Below are 15773 nucleotides of genomic sequence, written 5' to 3' on the forward strand. Positions count from 1 at the left end.
ACTAATCTATCGAATTGATAGCAGGAAAAATTTAAGTAAACTACTTACAGTTATGTTGCAAGATTTTAATGGTGGATTTTAGACACCCTCGAAGTGATCCTACTTGGTCTGCAGTTGAAATGGAAAGGAAGTAACTACTTTCCGTAAAGCAGTCTTGAACTCTCGGCTTCGGCAAATATACAGTAAAAATGTCATGGTTGGTACTACTGTTTTGACCGAAAAAGTACTTTTTCTACCCATTGTAGTATGGATATATACAAATATCGCATGCGAGAAATTTTTACATGTAGGGTTGCTTCGAGAACAGGAAATTGTATTTGATTTGTTCGAATGAAATAATGATAGTATATTTTGACAGACATTTGTTTGGAAAATGTAAAGAATAAAACTTTGGATTTCTTAATTTTAAGCTAGTTGTAGTGGTGGACATTACAAATGCTTTAAGGGCACTTGAGCTGACGAATAATGTTGGACGCCCCAACTAGGCTGGGTTAGATAGAAGCCTTGATAAGCAGCAGGGAAGGTTCTGCACAACGGCACAGCTGTACCAGTCTCGCAATCGCGTCTGTAGTCTGAAACCTTTAACTCAAACTTAGGCTAGCATATTTTCCCGATGTAATGAGGCCAGTTGGTGATAACTGCCTTTCCTAATCAGTAGCCAGCTAGGGTGCTAACCTTTGATTTAAGTGTTCGTTTTAGCCATGTCTGACGACGAACCAGATTTTCACCGACCCAGTTTCTTAGAATTTCTGCAACAAACGGCTGAGTAGTATTGCAGAACGACCATTCTCATAATTTTTACGCGTTGTTCAACTGAGTATCGCTCCATGACTAAGATGGCCAAAGCCAATAGTACCAATTGTCTGAGAAATAAAATAAAATAAAAAACCATTAAAATATTACACCCTAGATATGTATCAATTTTCAATATATCCATAATATATTTTTGCGAATAAATTTTCTTTTAACCATTTATCAATATTTTATAGCATTTTTAAAAAACAATATTTATTTTATTTTTTCAGGTGTTACTATTCTACTCTCGCTCACTGTCTTCCTCAATATGGTGGCTGAAACAATGCCCGCCACATCCGATGCCGTGCCACTCTTAGGTAAGCGAAAACTATTTTCCAATTCTTTTACATGCATTCTGAGTGTTCTTCTATGTTTATTTGCTGCGAAATGAATGTAGCTAATTTTAGTTTTGAAGAAAATATTTACATACATCTATTTAAAACACTATAGAAACTTATACATTATTTTATTTACACTTTGAGGTTTTCAAGTAAATTCAAGCACACTGCATACCATGAAACTGTAGAATATTAACAGAAATTTTTAGCAGAAGCCACAAAAGTAAACCTAAAAAAATTTCCAAAAAAAAAAGAATTAAATATTAAAAAAAAAAATATTTTGAAAACTCCTGCCATACCAGTTAATTTCACACCTCATTTCCACACCTTTAACAGTACAGTGTTAATGCTAATCTCTTATATAAGCAATTTTAACTCACATGGTACTCGAATCTCTACATACATACATATATGGTATACTCTCAAATCACACACATGCAAACAAATAGCATTTGCTATCCTCCGTTAACTGTCGTTCTCGCTGTAGCTTTGTCGTTGTATAATTTTCGTGTTTGGTGTGTTTCCAGTTAGGCGTTGCGCCGTTTTACGCTGCGCGCCACATTAATATCTACTAAATAAATATATTCATGCCTAATCAAGCATTTCAACCAAAAAATATATATATATATACATACATATATATAAAAAAAAATAACCGATGATTTTATAATATTAAAACTTTGACACGTTAAAAAGTTAAAACTCCAAGCAAATAAAAACAATCAACAACAGCCTGGGCAATACTTTAAGTTGTGCGGCCGTTTCAAGCTTAGCGCTCGCAAAAAAAGTGAAACGAATTCACACAAAAAACAAAAAAAAAATAAAACAAGTTAAGCTTGCTTCGCGCCGCGCAATACAGCTGTTGAAAATTAAAGAAGGATTTAAAATTACAAAATAATACATATACGTTGCAATTATATGCGCCTTTTTTTGTGTTAACTCATATTTAGCAGTAAATTAATATATGCACCGCCACAGTTAAAAACTCAGAAACTTTCATGCAGTTTAATCAATTTTGACTCATAGCGCAAAAAAAGCGAATAAAAATTAGGCTAACAATTTTAGTTTGGAAATGTTTTCTGTTTTTTTTTCTCTCTTTCACATAAAAAAAAATATATAAAAAATTAATAAAGAAACATATTCATTATCCACTTGCATCCACTTTTTGCTTTCCCATCTTTTTTAATCGGTTTCATCGCAGAACAGCACATTTTGCAATTTTTTGCACGTTTTCTTATAACTACTACAAATATATTTGAATTTAAAATTAATATAGATGTGTATTTTTAAACCTACCTATTAATAAAATTTATATACCTATGTATATTTACACATACATATCTATAGTATGTTTTTAAACTAAATATTAATAAAAATAAAATTAGCAAGTAAAATTATTTGTCAAATGGCAATGAAATTGGCTAGAAAATTGTTGGCATTTAAGTTTGAAAGCTGTCTGTTTAACTTACTTCCGGTCTACCAAACATTATAATATATCGACTTTCATTTAAAACTGCATTTGCTATATTAAAGTAACGATATGTGCATTACAAATTACATCAACTTTAAACTTGTACAAAGGCGATGACGTATCAAATTGGCTAAGTATTTCGCGTCTTTTTACCCCAATGCCTCTTTTCACATTCTAACCGCCTGCGAAACATAAGCCGCCTTCACTTTTCTGCTGGTTATGTTTGATTTCCGCTCGCTTAGTGAAACATTTCGCATGTGAAGCCATCAAAAAAAAGTTAGCTAGCGACTATGGATGATAGCGAGTTTGGGTGAACCTCATTGAATTCGTTCGTTTCGCCACTCGCTAACTATTGGCGAATCGATAACGGCTATAGTATATTGAAGGCGTTACTGTCATATCCGTCAAATGTAGGATAAAATGATGGATTTAAACTGCGCATAAAGTGAGCCAATAACATTTTGGTATGTAACAAAGGAAGTAATTAAATATCGACGCCTTTTATTTAGGTTGCATACCGTTGGCCGGTCAAATCCCTAACGAAGTCCTTTAATTGGTGGGTGTCGAAGTCATTTGGTAGGGATTTCGGTAGCAAGAATACATGTCTGTATGGCAACATTGCTCTCGCTCCCATGATACTCAAAAAATTACATCTAAAAAAAGAGCGCTTAAAAACTCGGGTCAAGAGTCATAATTTCGGACAATTTTTATGAAAAGGTGGATTTACTTCTCACCTTAAAAGTAAAATTAGTAATGGAAAAACAAAATACGCTAAGTTTTGGATTTTTTTTTTTCTACCGTTCCCGCCTGAGAGAGAAAACACCGTTTGAGCTTATCGGAGCTGGAATTATACTTGCCCGTTTTCCATTTGCTTGTGCGACAATTGCATTAGGAATGCGACTTTTCTAAGTACACTGGTTTACAGCAAAAATGTTCTATGGAGGTCGCTATCCAATTCCTATGTAGAATTGCTCGGTGATTCTGAAAATCGAGATAATTTTTTTTCTATGGTTACCTTTTCGAGTTATTTGCAATTTACCGTTATACAGCTTTAAAAAATTGTGATTTCACTTAATCACGTACTATGCATATCTTGTGAACTAATTGAATAAAAGAATAAAATAAAACAGGGTTACTACATACGCCACGTTCATCTGAGTAGGTAGAGTGTTTACATGGAAAACAGGAAGTGTCAGAAATGGTTAATTAATTTCTCAGAAACTATCAGGGCTATCGAAAAGTGATGTATGTATATACGGTTTATGGAGAATCTAATTTTATTACATTTGCCGTATCTCATATTACGATTATTTATTGGGTTCATAAGACCTCTTTATATGGAACCACTCTTTTTTTTAAGCCGAATAACGGTAATATATCGAAAACGTATCCACACAAAAAAAATAACTTGATTTTCGGAATAAGGGAGCGCTTCTACAAAATTGGATAGTGGCGTGAGTACAAAATCAAAATTAAAATTTGTGATCCATTGGTATTAATCGAAAGAGAGTAGCATGAAGGTATCGGAAATTACCTGAGATCACTAAAGTTAAATAAGTTTTGTTCAACACTTGTAAAATGAAATTAATGATTTTTAATTTTGATATATAATCAAATACAACTAAAAGTTTCTGGAGCTAAAAAGGTTTTAGATCATTTTCAAAAGGGCCAAAAAAAAGACCTAGGAGCTAAAGCCCAATTTTCGGAGCTAAAGATAAAAATAAAGAGCTCAATCTAGCTCCAAAAGCACCAAAATGGCGACACTGGTCTCTTTTGCTCATCTAACTTTCCTTACTCAGATGTGTCGGTGCTTAACGTGACTACCTGCTAAATTGACTTAACATCGCGATGCTCCTAAGCACAACGAATCAATTCAAATGCCTTTATCAGGGCATGAAATGCAAACACTTTAGTACCAATTGGCAGTGTGGTGTGAACATACTAACTAAAGGCTCGAGGCCCATAATAACTATGGTCCGGGACCCGATTTCAATGCAACTCCACATTGCACCATTGCTGGTTCTACCCGCATATCTTGGGGGACCTTTCATTACTCAGTAGTTTTAATCGTTGATCAACTCAATAAAACAGCAGTAAGCGCTCCGTGAGCAATCATTTTATTTATGCTCTTAGTTTAATGCGCCGCTTGCTTGGTTGTTTCTTCAAGATTAGCTCTTTCCTCTATTTCCAGTTTCTGAATAAAAAATTTCGCATAAACACCTTGACGGTTTTGTGTTTTAAAAATTTTTTTTTTTTTTNCTCTATTTCCAGTTTCTGAATAAAAAATATCGCATAAAAACCTTGACGGTTTTGTGTTTTAAAAATGTGGTGATAAATATTTTCGCATCACTTTAAATCTGTCATTAATACGAATAAACTCTTGAATTACATAAACCAAAAGAGGCTCAAAGGTTTCGGAAAGGGTTATAGTTAGACTTTACAAAGGTTGAATTATAGAAACTAAACTATACTAAAAAATTTAATGCCTATATTTTCTTGTAGATTCTTAAAGAATGGAACAGGGATATTGCGCTAAGAACCAAAACTTTGAATTTTTAGCGGTAATTGGCAAAGATCTTTTGAACAAATTCGCGAATTTTAATGTGTCGGAAATAATTTGAGTTATTATTGTAGATTGGCTTTAGTTAAGACTTATCTATGGGGTTAATTAAGATATAAATTTTTTTTTTTCAACCCAGAAAAAATGGAGCGAATTTTAAAAAAAAGTCTGAATTCGGTAAAAATTAAAGCTCATTTTTTAGTTGTCATATATCTCGGCTCAAAAGCTATACTTCAAAGGCTGCACAGCTGGTGTTGATAACATAGGTTAAAATATTACATAACCCGAGACCAGTTTGTACTCTTCCGGCCTTAGAATTGCTCGATTACCTCAGATTCTCGAGATACTCAAACCTAACCATACAAAAAAAACTAAGGTTGTGGCTAGGTTAGGTTAAGTTATTGCGGCAGATCCCACAGTGGGGTCTCACTTAGACATTATTTAGATTGTCTATTGTGTTACCACATTATACAAATTCATTGTACAGGTTCTCTATACTACACTAAGAGTGCTGCTAAGTGCTGGGTGGTTAAAACAATATTCCGCGGGCAGCTGATTTCCACTCCCCTTTTCGGGAGTGTCAATGAAATTAGCTGGATTTGAAAGGCTTCCTAGGTGGTTGAGGAAGAGGTCAAGCATTTCCCCACCAGTTTTTATCGTACCATTAGCGATTACAGCGTGTGCCTCTTAGTCGGCAAAACATTGGTGCATACCACCTCTGCTTGACAGTAGACACCTCCTCCAACTCTCACGTTCAGCTTCGATCCGTCTGCGAAGATGTTTATTGGACCTCTACTACAGAGACTACCCTTCTCACATTCGGCCCTTGGTGCGATGTGAGTGGAAAGAATTTTGTTATATTCGCATTTATACAGCTCGATGCGACAATTGAATCTTTCCTTCTCGTTTATTCTGATTTTTTTTATTTATTAATTTTTTTTTGTATCGAAGATATCCTCCTTTGAAGTTTACGATTTTAGAAAATATACATATTTTTCGCCACATAAATGCTTTGAATTAAAATTCAATGTGTTCAGCGGGTAGCAGGATAACAATAAAATAACCCTACATTAAAAAACTTAAATGCCAACATATCCAAATTTACGAAAAAAAAACAGAAGGGAAATTAAATAATAAACTTATAATAAATATTTTTTTAATATATTTCCATTAAAACCACAAATGTTGAAATTGTTGTTCTTGAAATTGTTTACAAAATAAATTTTACTAGTTACTTATGTATGAGTCTTAAATTTGCAGCTCGCTCCACTCTATATATCATACTGCCTTACTCTCTTATAAAATTTAACATCTGTACAATACAAATTTCAAAAAAACATCTTTCCACTTTTATATAAATACTTCTTAGGTGAATTATTAATTCTTAGATTAAAGACAATTACAAAATTGTGCTTAAAAAAATGTATATTCATTCTCATACCACACTTACCTACATAGACCTATTTATCATACATATTTTACGCAAAATTCGTGTTGAAATTTGTTGAAAAAGTAAAAGTTGAATATTTATTCTCAAAAATCAAAACAGGCATTTGCTCTACTAATGTAAAATTTTTGTATATACTTTTTCTTTATTCTTCTTTCTATTACATTTCTTCGCTAAACAAAAACATAAAACTAAACCTCGTGACCACTACACAACTGCCATAACAAAATACAACCACTGAATGTCACTGTTACGCCACTTATAAATAATAATGAAAACTAAACACTATATACCGCAATATTAATTTAAAAAAAAATAAAAATCTGCATTTGTTACGCCAACTTTTTTGGTGACACTGTAAAATACANGTTAAATAATAATGAAAACTAAACACTATATACCGCAATATTAATTTAAAAAAAAAAAAAAATCTGCATTTGTTACGCCAACTTTTTTGGTGACACTGTAAAATACAACTTCGCCTTGAAATACGCTCTTTTTCCTTTTTAAAAAATAAATGCAAATAACTGAATTAAATTTTTTTCTGCGCGCCTATATATTCCTTTAATTACATTTTCTTTGTGAAATTTCAAAAATGTTTAATTTTCTTTTTGAATTCGGTTTTCGAAAAAAAACAAAAAAACTAATTTCGAATTCTCTAATCCTTTACGCTGCACTTATCAAACCAATACAACTACAAATAATTTACCTTTCATTAAAACCAAATTGTCATAAACAAAAACCAAAAAAAATAAAAAATAAAAAATTGCGAAAAAATATGAAACTCACACGCCCAACCAACCAACAGGTACATATTTCAATTGCATAATGTTTATGGTAGCTTCATCCGTTGTGTCAACGATTTTAATATTAAATTATCATCATCGAAATGCTGATACGCACGAAATGTCCGAATGGGTAAGTTTTGTTAATGCAACAACAGCAAAAACTACTACTACTACTACTACTACTACTACTACTACTACTACTACAAGTACAAGTACAAGCAACATTCATTCATTTAATCAATCAATCAATCAGTCACACGAAAGTGTTATAAAAAAAATGGTAATAGGGATCCAACTGATACAGTCAACAAAAAAAAAACGAAAATATTTTTGTATGTTAAGTAGACGCGTAAACGCCCAAAAGTATGCAAATTTATGCGTATATAGTATACTTTTCGCCTACTTTTTGTGTTTACGCCTAAATGTATGCTCGTATTTTGTGTTATACTGTGTTTCAATTTCAGTTTGCTTTTTATGGTTGTGCTCCTAGTCATTTTCTATAATTATTTTGAAATTTTTTTTTTATTTATTTGTTATCAACTTGTTCTTACGTGTTGTTCTTGTACACAAATGTGTTTCAAATTAAAGAGTTTTGAGCAAATTTTTCTATACGCATAATCATTTTGAGCGGGCAGATCTTTTTGCTCCGAAAAGTATGCCATATTAATCACTCACATATCTGAATGTCTGTGAAGTTGGCATACGGTATGATGCAAAAAGACAAAATAAAAGCTGTTCTGAGTAGCTTTTCAATAGTCCTACAGTTCTTGAAAAAAAAAAAAAAAGTTATGGATATTTTGACAACAAAAAATTGCTTCGAAAATTGTGTATGCCAGATTCACGCAGCATACGACATGTGGCAAAAAAACAAATACAAAATTGTTCTGAGCAGCTTTTCAATAGTTCTAGAGTTCCTGAAATGGAAAAAAAATCTGCAAAATTAAGCCGAAAAAGACATGTTTTTCGAAAACGTCTAAAATGTTAAAATTTTGAAAAAAGAAAAAATTAAATCTGTTCTGAGTAGCTCTTCAATAGTTCTAGAGTTCCTGAAAAGGAAACAAAAAGTTCTGCAAAATTACGCCGAAAAAAAACACGTTTTTCGAAAAAGTCGAAAAAGTTAAATTTTTGAAAAAAACTAAAATAAAAATTAAATCTAGCTACTCAGAACAACGACCAAAAAGGAAATTTTCTTTTTTAGTTTTGCATCATACCGTATGCCAACTCCCCACACATCATATCTGAGGCACGAAATTCATTCGCCATAAGTCATTATTGCCTTTTCCGCGAGCATATGCCCAAAGTAGGAACTCGTTTAGTGCTTTATACTCAGAAAAATAAATATTATTGGATAATAATTATCTGGACTGACACCTAGGCGACTGTGCTCTAAAACTTTCGCTTGTTCATCAAATGCCATTTAAGTTCCCTCTTTCATATTTCGCTCTTAATGTGCCCTCGGGCCCAATTAGGTATTTATGAAATATAAAAATTATTCTATTCTGACATACAGAAAACCCTTAAGTTTCCAAAATTCTCGCATAGTCAAGGAGACCCAAGAAAATAATTTTACAAATATTTTGCACTAAAAACCTCAATCATGCCTGTATTGCTCTGCATACTTTTAAGCGCGCCGCAGCAAATTTCACCATCATATTCGAAGCCACTTCTATTCAGCAGTCTAGCTTACTTAACTTCTCCTTCCACTTTTTAAAATGTCCTTCATTTTCTTTAATTTAATTTCATCATTTCATATAATATTTTTTTTTATGTATCTCTGCCTCCTGCCATTATATTTGTTTGTATTGTTGTTAGACATACATACATATACACATTTAGTGTACCCAAAGAAAAGAAGAAAAACAAGATGAAGAAACAAATTTTCATAGCTGTCATCAACGAAAAAAAAAGAATCAAAAGCAAATAAGTACCTAATGCAAAAAAATCGCTCGCTATTTTGTGTGTGTATTTTTTATGTGTTGTCGTTAAACGTCCACTGCCTACTATAAATGTAATTTATGTAATGAAAAATATCGTAATGTTGATGTTGGGCCCCTTTCAGTGAAAAAAAGAACAAACAAAAAAATAAAAAATAAATTTACAGTTGCGTAAAATTACAAACCCATATTTGTGTGTCGCCGCTAGTAGTGTATGTGTGTGTGCGCACACTCTCTTTGGTGGGTGTGCGCGCCCAGTGCAACACAGAGCCAGCAACATCGCCACTGTAGTGTTACGATAAAACTATAATCCGTTTTTTACACGGCATAGATTTTTTTTTAGCCACTAATGGTTTTAAACTGCTAATAAATATACATACATTTACATGCATAGTAGTTAATAACACCAAACTATTTTATTTATTTATAAGTTCACCGTGCTTGTAGTTGATGTTTGTATAACGCAAGCATAATTCTAGGCGCGCTGACTTATGTTCACACATACACGCATACATACTCTGCTTGTACTTTTCGTGCTTCTTACTAGTTAATATGAGTAGTCCTTTTTTTGTAATTAGGCTATCCGCATACATACATATTTACTAGTAATTGTTTATGCGAAACGTTTTTTATTTAATTATGTAAATACTATTATAAATTTACTATAATCTATAATTAAACTACTAATTTATTTATGCCCTCAAAATGCATATCCGAATTACATCTAATGAAATTAGTATAAGTTTTTCAAAAATATGACTGTGTGCCTATTTTTTCCCTTCATCGACCTGTTTTCGATTTATGGGCATATGGAACCAGCTCAAGCAACATAAAGCTTAATTACACTGTAGGCAAAATGTAAGCCGCCGAAGCATGTAAACTAAATATGTAGGATCGTAGATTATGTATACCGTTTTTCTAGATCACATAATTTTCGCAATGTATTTTCATTTCTTGTATGAAAAATTTAAACTTTAACAAGGAAAAAATTTAATAATTTAATTGTACAAACAAATATTTTTAAAGCAAGCCTTCTAAATATGAACGAAATCGAAACCATAAATACTTATTTAACAAATATATCGACTCGTGCGCCACCTATCGACAAAATCTTTAGTGGAGTTATTTCTTTTCATGTAGTTAATATACGCTCCAAATATGAACCAAATCGGACTATAAATAAGGGGTTTTCAACTATGTCGACTTCTGCGTCACCTATCGGATTAACTTATCTTCCGTATTGCATTATCATCGGGTTCTGAGCCAACTGTGAAGTGTCAAGTCTCTAGGTCATTGGGAAGTTGGTCAAAAATTTATTGCAAAATTTGCCCCCTAACAAATATACATACATACAGAGCAAGTTAAGTTAAGTAAAAGCTTGTAAATACTAACACCTATTTTACAATTAGTTTCATTTGTATTACAGCCAATTCATTTGCTAAAAAATTTTAGCTACTAACAATGAAAATCGATAAGTTAATAATAAGTTTAAGTTAATAAAAAAAAACTTTCTTATTTATTTAATAACTTACAGCGCTCTTACGCGATATTTATTTGCATATGTATTAAAATGCTACCTTTTTTATCTACTCGTATGTACCATACATATATTGGAACGTATCAGAAAAGTCGCATTTATATAGACAAATACATATCGTGTAAGAGCGCTATTAATACATGTCGAACCCTAACAGCCAAAGAATTAGCTGACATTTTTTTTTTTAATCTTTTTGATGCAGAACATTGATATGTATGAACAGGTAGGATAATCCCCAATCCAAAAATGGATCCGAAAAAGTAAAAACCAAGTGGATGAAATGCTGATTTTTGTCAGTTTACCGATTCCATTTTCGGATACTTTGACGATCCGCTTTTCGACTAAAGTGTGTGGCAGAAACGTATGTACAGACAAGAACCGAAAATTGTTTTGAAATAGATACGTTTTGTGGCTGTTTTTCTGAAATTTTTCTTACTGTCTTCAAAATTTACATACGTTTCCCTGCTAGCTGGGAAGTCGTTGTTTTTTCCTCGCCTTTCCTATTGACATGGCAATTATCCCTGACTGCTGGGTATTGTGTAAANCGTATGTACCATACATATATTGGAACGTATCAGAAAAGTGGCATTTATATAGACAAATACATATCGTGTAAGAGCGCTATTAATACATGTCGAACCCTAACAGCCAAAGAATTAGCTGACATTTTTTTTTTTTAATCTTTTTGATGCAGAACATTGATATGTATGAACAGGTAGGATAATCCCCAATCCAAAAATGGATCCGAAAAAGTAAAAACCAAGTGGATGAAATGCTGATTTTTGTCAGTTTACCGATTCCATTTTCGGATACTTTGACGATCCGCTTTTCGACTAAAGTGTGTGGCAGAAACGTATGTACAGACAAGAACCGAAAATTGTTTTGAAATAGATACGTTTTGTGGCTGTTTTTCTGAAATTTTTCTTACTGTCTTCAAAATTTACATACGTTTCCCTGCTAGCTGGGAAGTCGTTGTTTTTTCCTCGCCTTTCCTATTGACATGGCAATTATCCCTGACTGCTGGGTATTGTGTAAATGAACAGTATTGTCAATTAAAAATATAATGACATTTTATTTAACATGGTTGTTTTCAGTTGCAAAACAAAGTAAATTTAATTTTCTTTAAGGAGCTAAGAAGCGAATGAAATTTTGTAGCTTTCTTCTCCAGCTACGCTCAGCCAAAATCCTTTGCTCCTTAGCTCCTTTCCCCTTTACGCCACTCCGCTCCGAAGGCCTGATTTTTAGTGTAAAGTTCATCTGTTGGTTTAAATCAGTGGCGAACATAAAGATTTTTTGTTCTTGACCGTCTCAAGCACCATATGGAAAATTTTTTAAGTCGGAAAAAGCCACGCACACTTTAAGGGGATTTAGGGGATTTTGACGGGGCTTAAGCAGGCTAAACGGAATGTGTATACCAATTTTTGTGGAGATCGGCGAGTGGTTTTCATGATATGTTCACCCACTTGATATGGGTGGTGGGTGGGCAATTTGACGAAAAAACATTTTTTTGCTAAGGGCCATTGTATGTCCCTTTCAGTGTCGAAAAAAATTTTACGGTAAGCTAACAATCTAAAAGTTTGTATATCAGGAAAAGTCAACCCCTTGAAGGTGAGAACATTTTTTTGTTTTTGTGGATAGATAATTTGACAGGGCACCTCGAATTTCTTAAAAATGTTAAAGCCACAAATAAAAAATTAAAAACTACTAAGCTAAGTCCTGCTTTATTTTCATACCGTTTCAGTGAATTATACAAAAAAATATATATATTGGTTTTCATTTTAAGGAGTTATTCTGGTTATCACACTTATACATATACTCTGAGTTTTAGAGCTACGAGTTTTTACCTGTGGGGTAGTCACAATACTAAAACTTAAAAAAAAAACTAATTATGTTACAACTAATTTCTTGAATGCTACTAAACAGAAAGCTTTCCAAAACAAATAGGATAAATACAAAATGAAAAGGTGAAAAGGGAGCTAATTAGTCGCATTTTAGTGGCAGCCATATGAAATGTCGATTATATTCGACAAATCCACGGAAGGGGTTATGGGCATTTCCATCATGTCTAACGTGACCATCGCGCATAGTGATATTTGGTCCCCATTTCGTGCCCATAAATCCCAAAATAAGCTATCAATTTTGGGGTTTTTTATTCTTTTGGGTTGGCTAAAATGATGTTTCAGCTAGGGATGGGTAGTGGTGAGGTTGAAATTCGATTCGTTCCGAATTTCGAACGTTGCCCAACATTTCGAAATTTGGTGTTGCAAATTCGATTTAATTCGAACTTTTTCGAATTTTGAAAAAAAAAATTCTGAAAATTTAAAAGTTTGTTTGTAAGAATGATAAAACAAATCGAAAAACTGATTCAGCTTCACAACTAAAAATAAATACAAATACATATGTATTTTTTTTTTCAAATAAATATCACAAAAAAAAAATATATCAAAAAATCCAAAAATTTAGCAAATGTAGTATATTGAAACTAATATTTTGGGACGTATAAAGTGATTTTATTTATTTATTATTGCTTACAAAAACAAAAGACATTTCTACATACTTCACGTTACATACATATACAATCATACGTATGTATGTTTATACTTATACAACGAATAAAAAAGGCTTACATTTAACGACAACGTATGACTTTTCTTTTTAAACATTTTGGGTTTGGTTTTTCCATAGCTAAACGGCTGATATTTTCAACTTATGCCAAAAATTTCACTTCACATTTGACATCAGTGATGAAAAACGGAATGCCAATCACCTGACACCAAAATTTGACGACATTTCTACAAGGACTGCGATGTATTTGACACAGCTGTTAAGGCATTTTTTAATGTCAGTAATTTTGACATAATGAAAACCTGCTGCTACATGTTTAATATGCCTTGCGTTAGATAAAGTTTTAATATCATAAGGCATCTGAAATCTTATTTATTTTTTATGAATTTAGTTGTATGGCTGGGATGTCTAACTACTTAAATCAATAAATACATTTCACTATGAGTTAGAACTTAAACATTTATGGTGACGTGCCATAATGGCAATGGAAACAATGTCACTGATATTCATACACAGGCACTATATTTTCGATGACATAAACACACTTTCGTTTTGTGAATTTAAGTCTAAATAACAAAATTTACTTTTATAACATTACATACACGGCTAAAAATTTCGGTTTTAATTTTAAACTTTTTGGACTACATGTATGACCAAACTAAATTCAGTTTCAAATACAAACTTTCCAAGTTTAAAAAAAAAAGAGAGCACATACATATGTTGGGTTTAGAACTTAAACAGTTCGGTTTAAATTTTAAACCCAAACATTTTCATAATTAAAAATAAAAAATAAAAAATTAATTTCATGCTCCGTCCGATGGTCATTGAACCCGGACAGCCTTGGTGCTACCAATTGTATGAAGCATCTTTGCACACTCAGCTACAGCCACGCATGTATGTAAATGTGCTTTCATATGTTGAGTTTGAATCAACACCGCATTTCGCTGTGTGCAAACATTTTCTATTTCGGTTTAAATTTTAAACAAAATTTTCTATATATGAAACCTAGAAACTCGAATTAAAACATTTTGGTTTGATTTTTAAACGACGAACTTTTTGGACTAAAATTTAAACCAGAATATATTAAAAATTGCTTAAAACTATTGACTGGTTTAAAAAGTAGACTATAAAAGATTAAAAAAGGCAGTAGTCCCAGCGCGGTTTAAAAATTAAACCCAGATTTTTGACCGTGCATGTATGTATTTCACTTTTATAGGTTGAATAAATTCCAAAGTGACTTAATGTCTATTGACATTATTTCACTTTTGGCCTGGGTATTAATGCCATTGACATTATTGCACGTCACCACATTTATTGGTGTTCAATTGTTCCATTTTCTTGTGTATTCTTAATTCAATCGCTGCATCGAAACTAACGATTTTCAAATACGATGCATTGATGCAATATGTTGTTGCATCAGATCGAAAAAATGTCGATGTATTTTGTTTTGTGTTTTAGGCTATTTGATCGAGTAAGTTCCTGTGCAAGAAAAGGCTTATTTTCTTCACTTTTGATGTATTTTATTGACTTGCATCCCTAAACCAAGTATGGTACCACACACAGTGATGCCAGATTTAGTCGGAAAGAAGAAAGTTGCAGAGTTACTTTTTTGCAAATTAGGACGGTTCGATTTTATTCGAATTTTAGCACCACAAGGTTCGATTTCAAAAATTTACCATTTTGGAGTAAAAATTCGATAAAAGTTCGAATCTCGAAGCTTCGAATATCGAATTTACCCATTCCTAGCAGAAAGCATATTTTCGCTTGGTGTATAAAAAGGGGCCGGCGATGCCAGCTTCTCCATGTTGCAGCGAGCTATCTTTTATTTCTGGTGTTTGTACTTCCAGCTCTTCTTTGCACGGGTGGGTGCGGTTGCTGCATTGAATTTGAATTTTCGTCACGTCATCGTCTTCAATGCACTCTCTCGTTGTCCAGATATTAATAGTCTCGATGAATTGCATCGGAAACCCTTCTGCTTCCGAACCATTCTGATCTGAAGAAAGGACTTTTCCCTCCGCGGAGTTTTATAGTTCGGATTGATGCTGTGTCGATTGCCGCAATGTATTCCGCCCATAAACGTTCATCGGCCTGTTTTTCGTGTTCGGAAATTCCCTTTTGTATCGCGATGTTCATCGTAGGGGGTTATGCAAAGAGCATTGGCAGCAGCTTGGCGCCCGAATATGCGACCGAAGATCGACCTCACAGTTAAGCTGGACAAATGCGGACAGAGCGTCTCGGCTGTTAGGTGCTTATGATTATACTTTTCTTCAGACTGCTCTTCTTGTCGCGGTAATTCCATCCATACACTTCGATGCAGTATAGAAGGTGTATTTATAAC

General features: G+C 33.0%; 1 protein-coding gene across 1 annotated transcript in view; it reads left to right on the forward strand.

The window, feature by feature from the left end:
• Positions 1-15773, forward strand: part of LOC108362609 (neuronal acetylcholine receptor subunit alpha-7-like) — a gene marked incomplete at its 5' end in the record, with an annotated part of 77384 nt that overhangs the window by 26539 nt on the left and 35072 nt on the right. The window contains 2 exons of the mRNA XM_017615657.1: positions 1026-1112; positions 7420-7529. Coding sequence (XP_017471146.1) covers positions 1026-1112; positions 7420-7529 — 197 coding nt within the window. The remainder of the gene's footprint in view (positions 1-1025; positions 1113-7419; positions 7530-15773) is intronic.

Source organism: Rhagoletis zephyria, unplaced genomic scaffold (assembly GCF_001687245.7).
Source record: "Rhagoletis zephyria isolate East Lansing unplaced genomic scaffold, Rhagoletis_zephyria_1.1 Rzeph_scaffold_01052, whole genome shotgun sequence".
Classification (NCBI taxonomy): Eukaryota; Metazoa; Arthropoda; class Insecta; order Diptera; family Tephritidae; genus Rhagoletis; species Rhagoletis zephyria.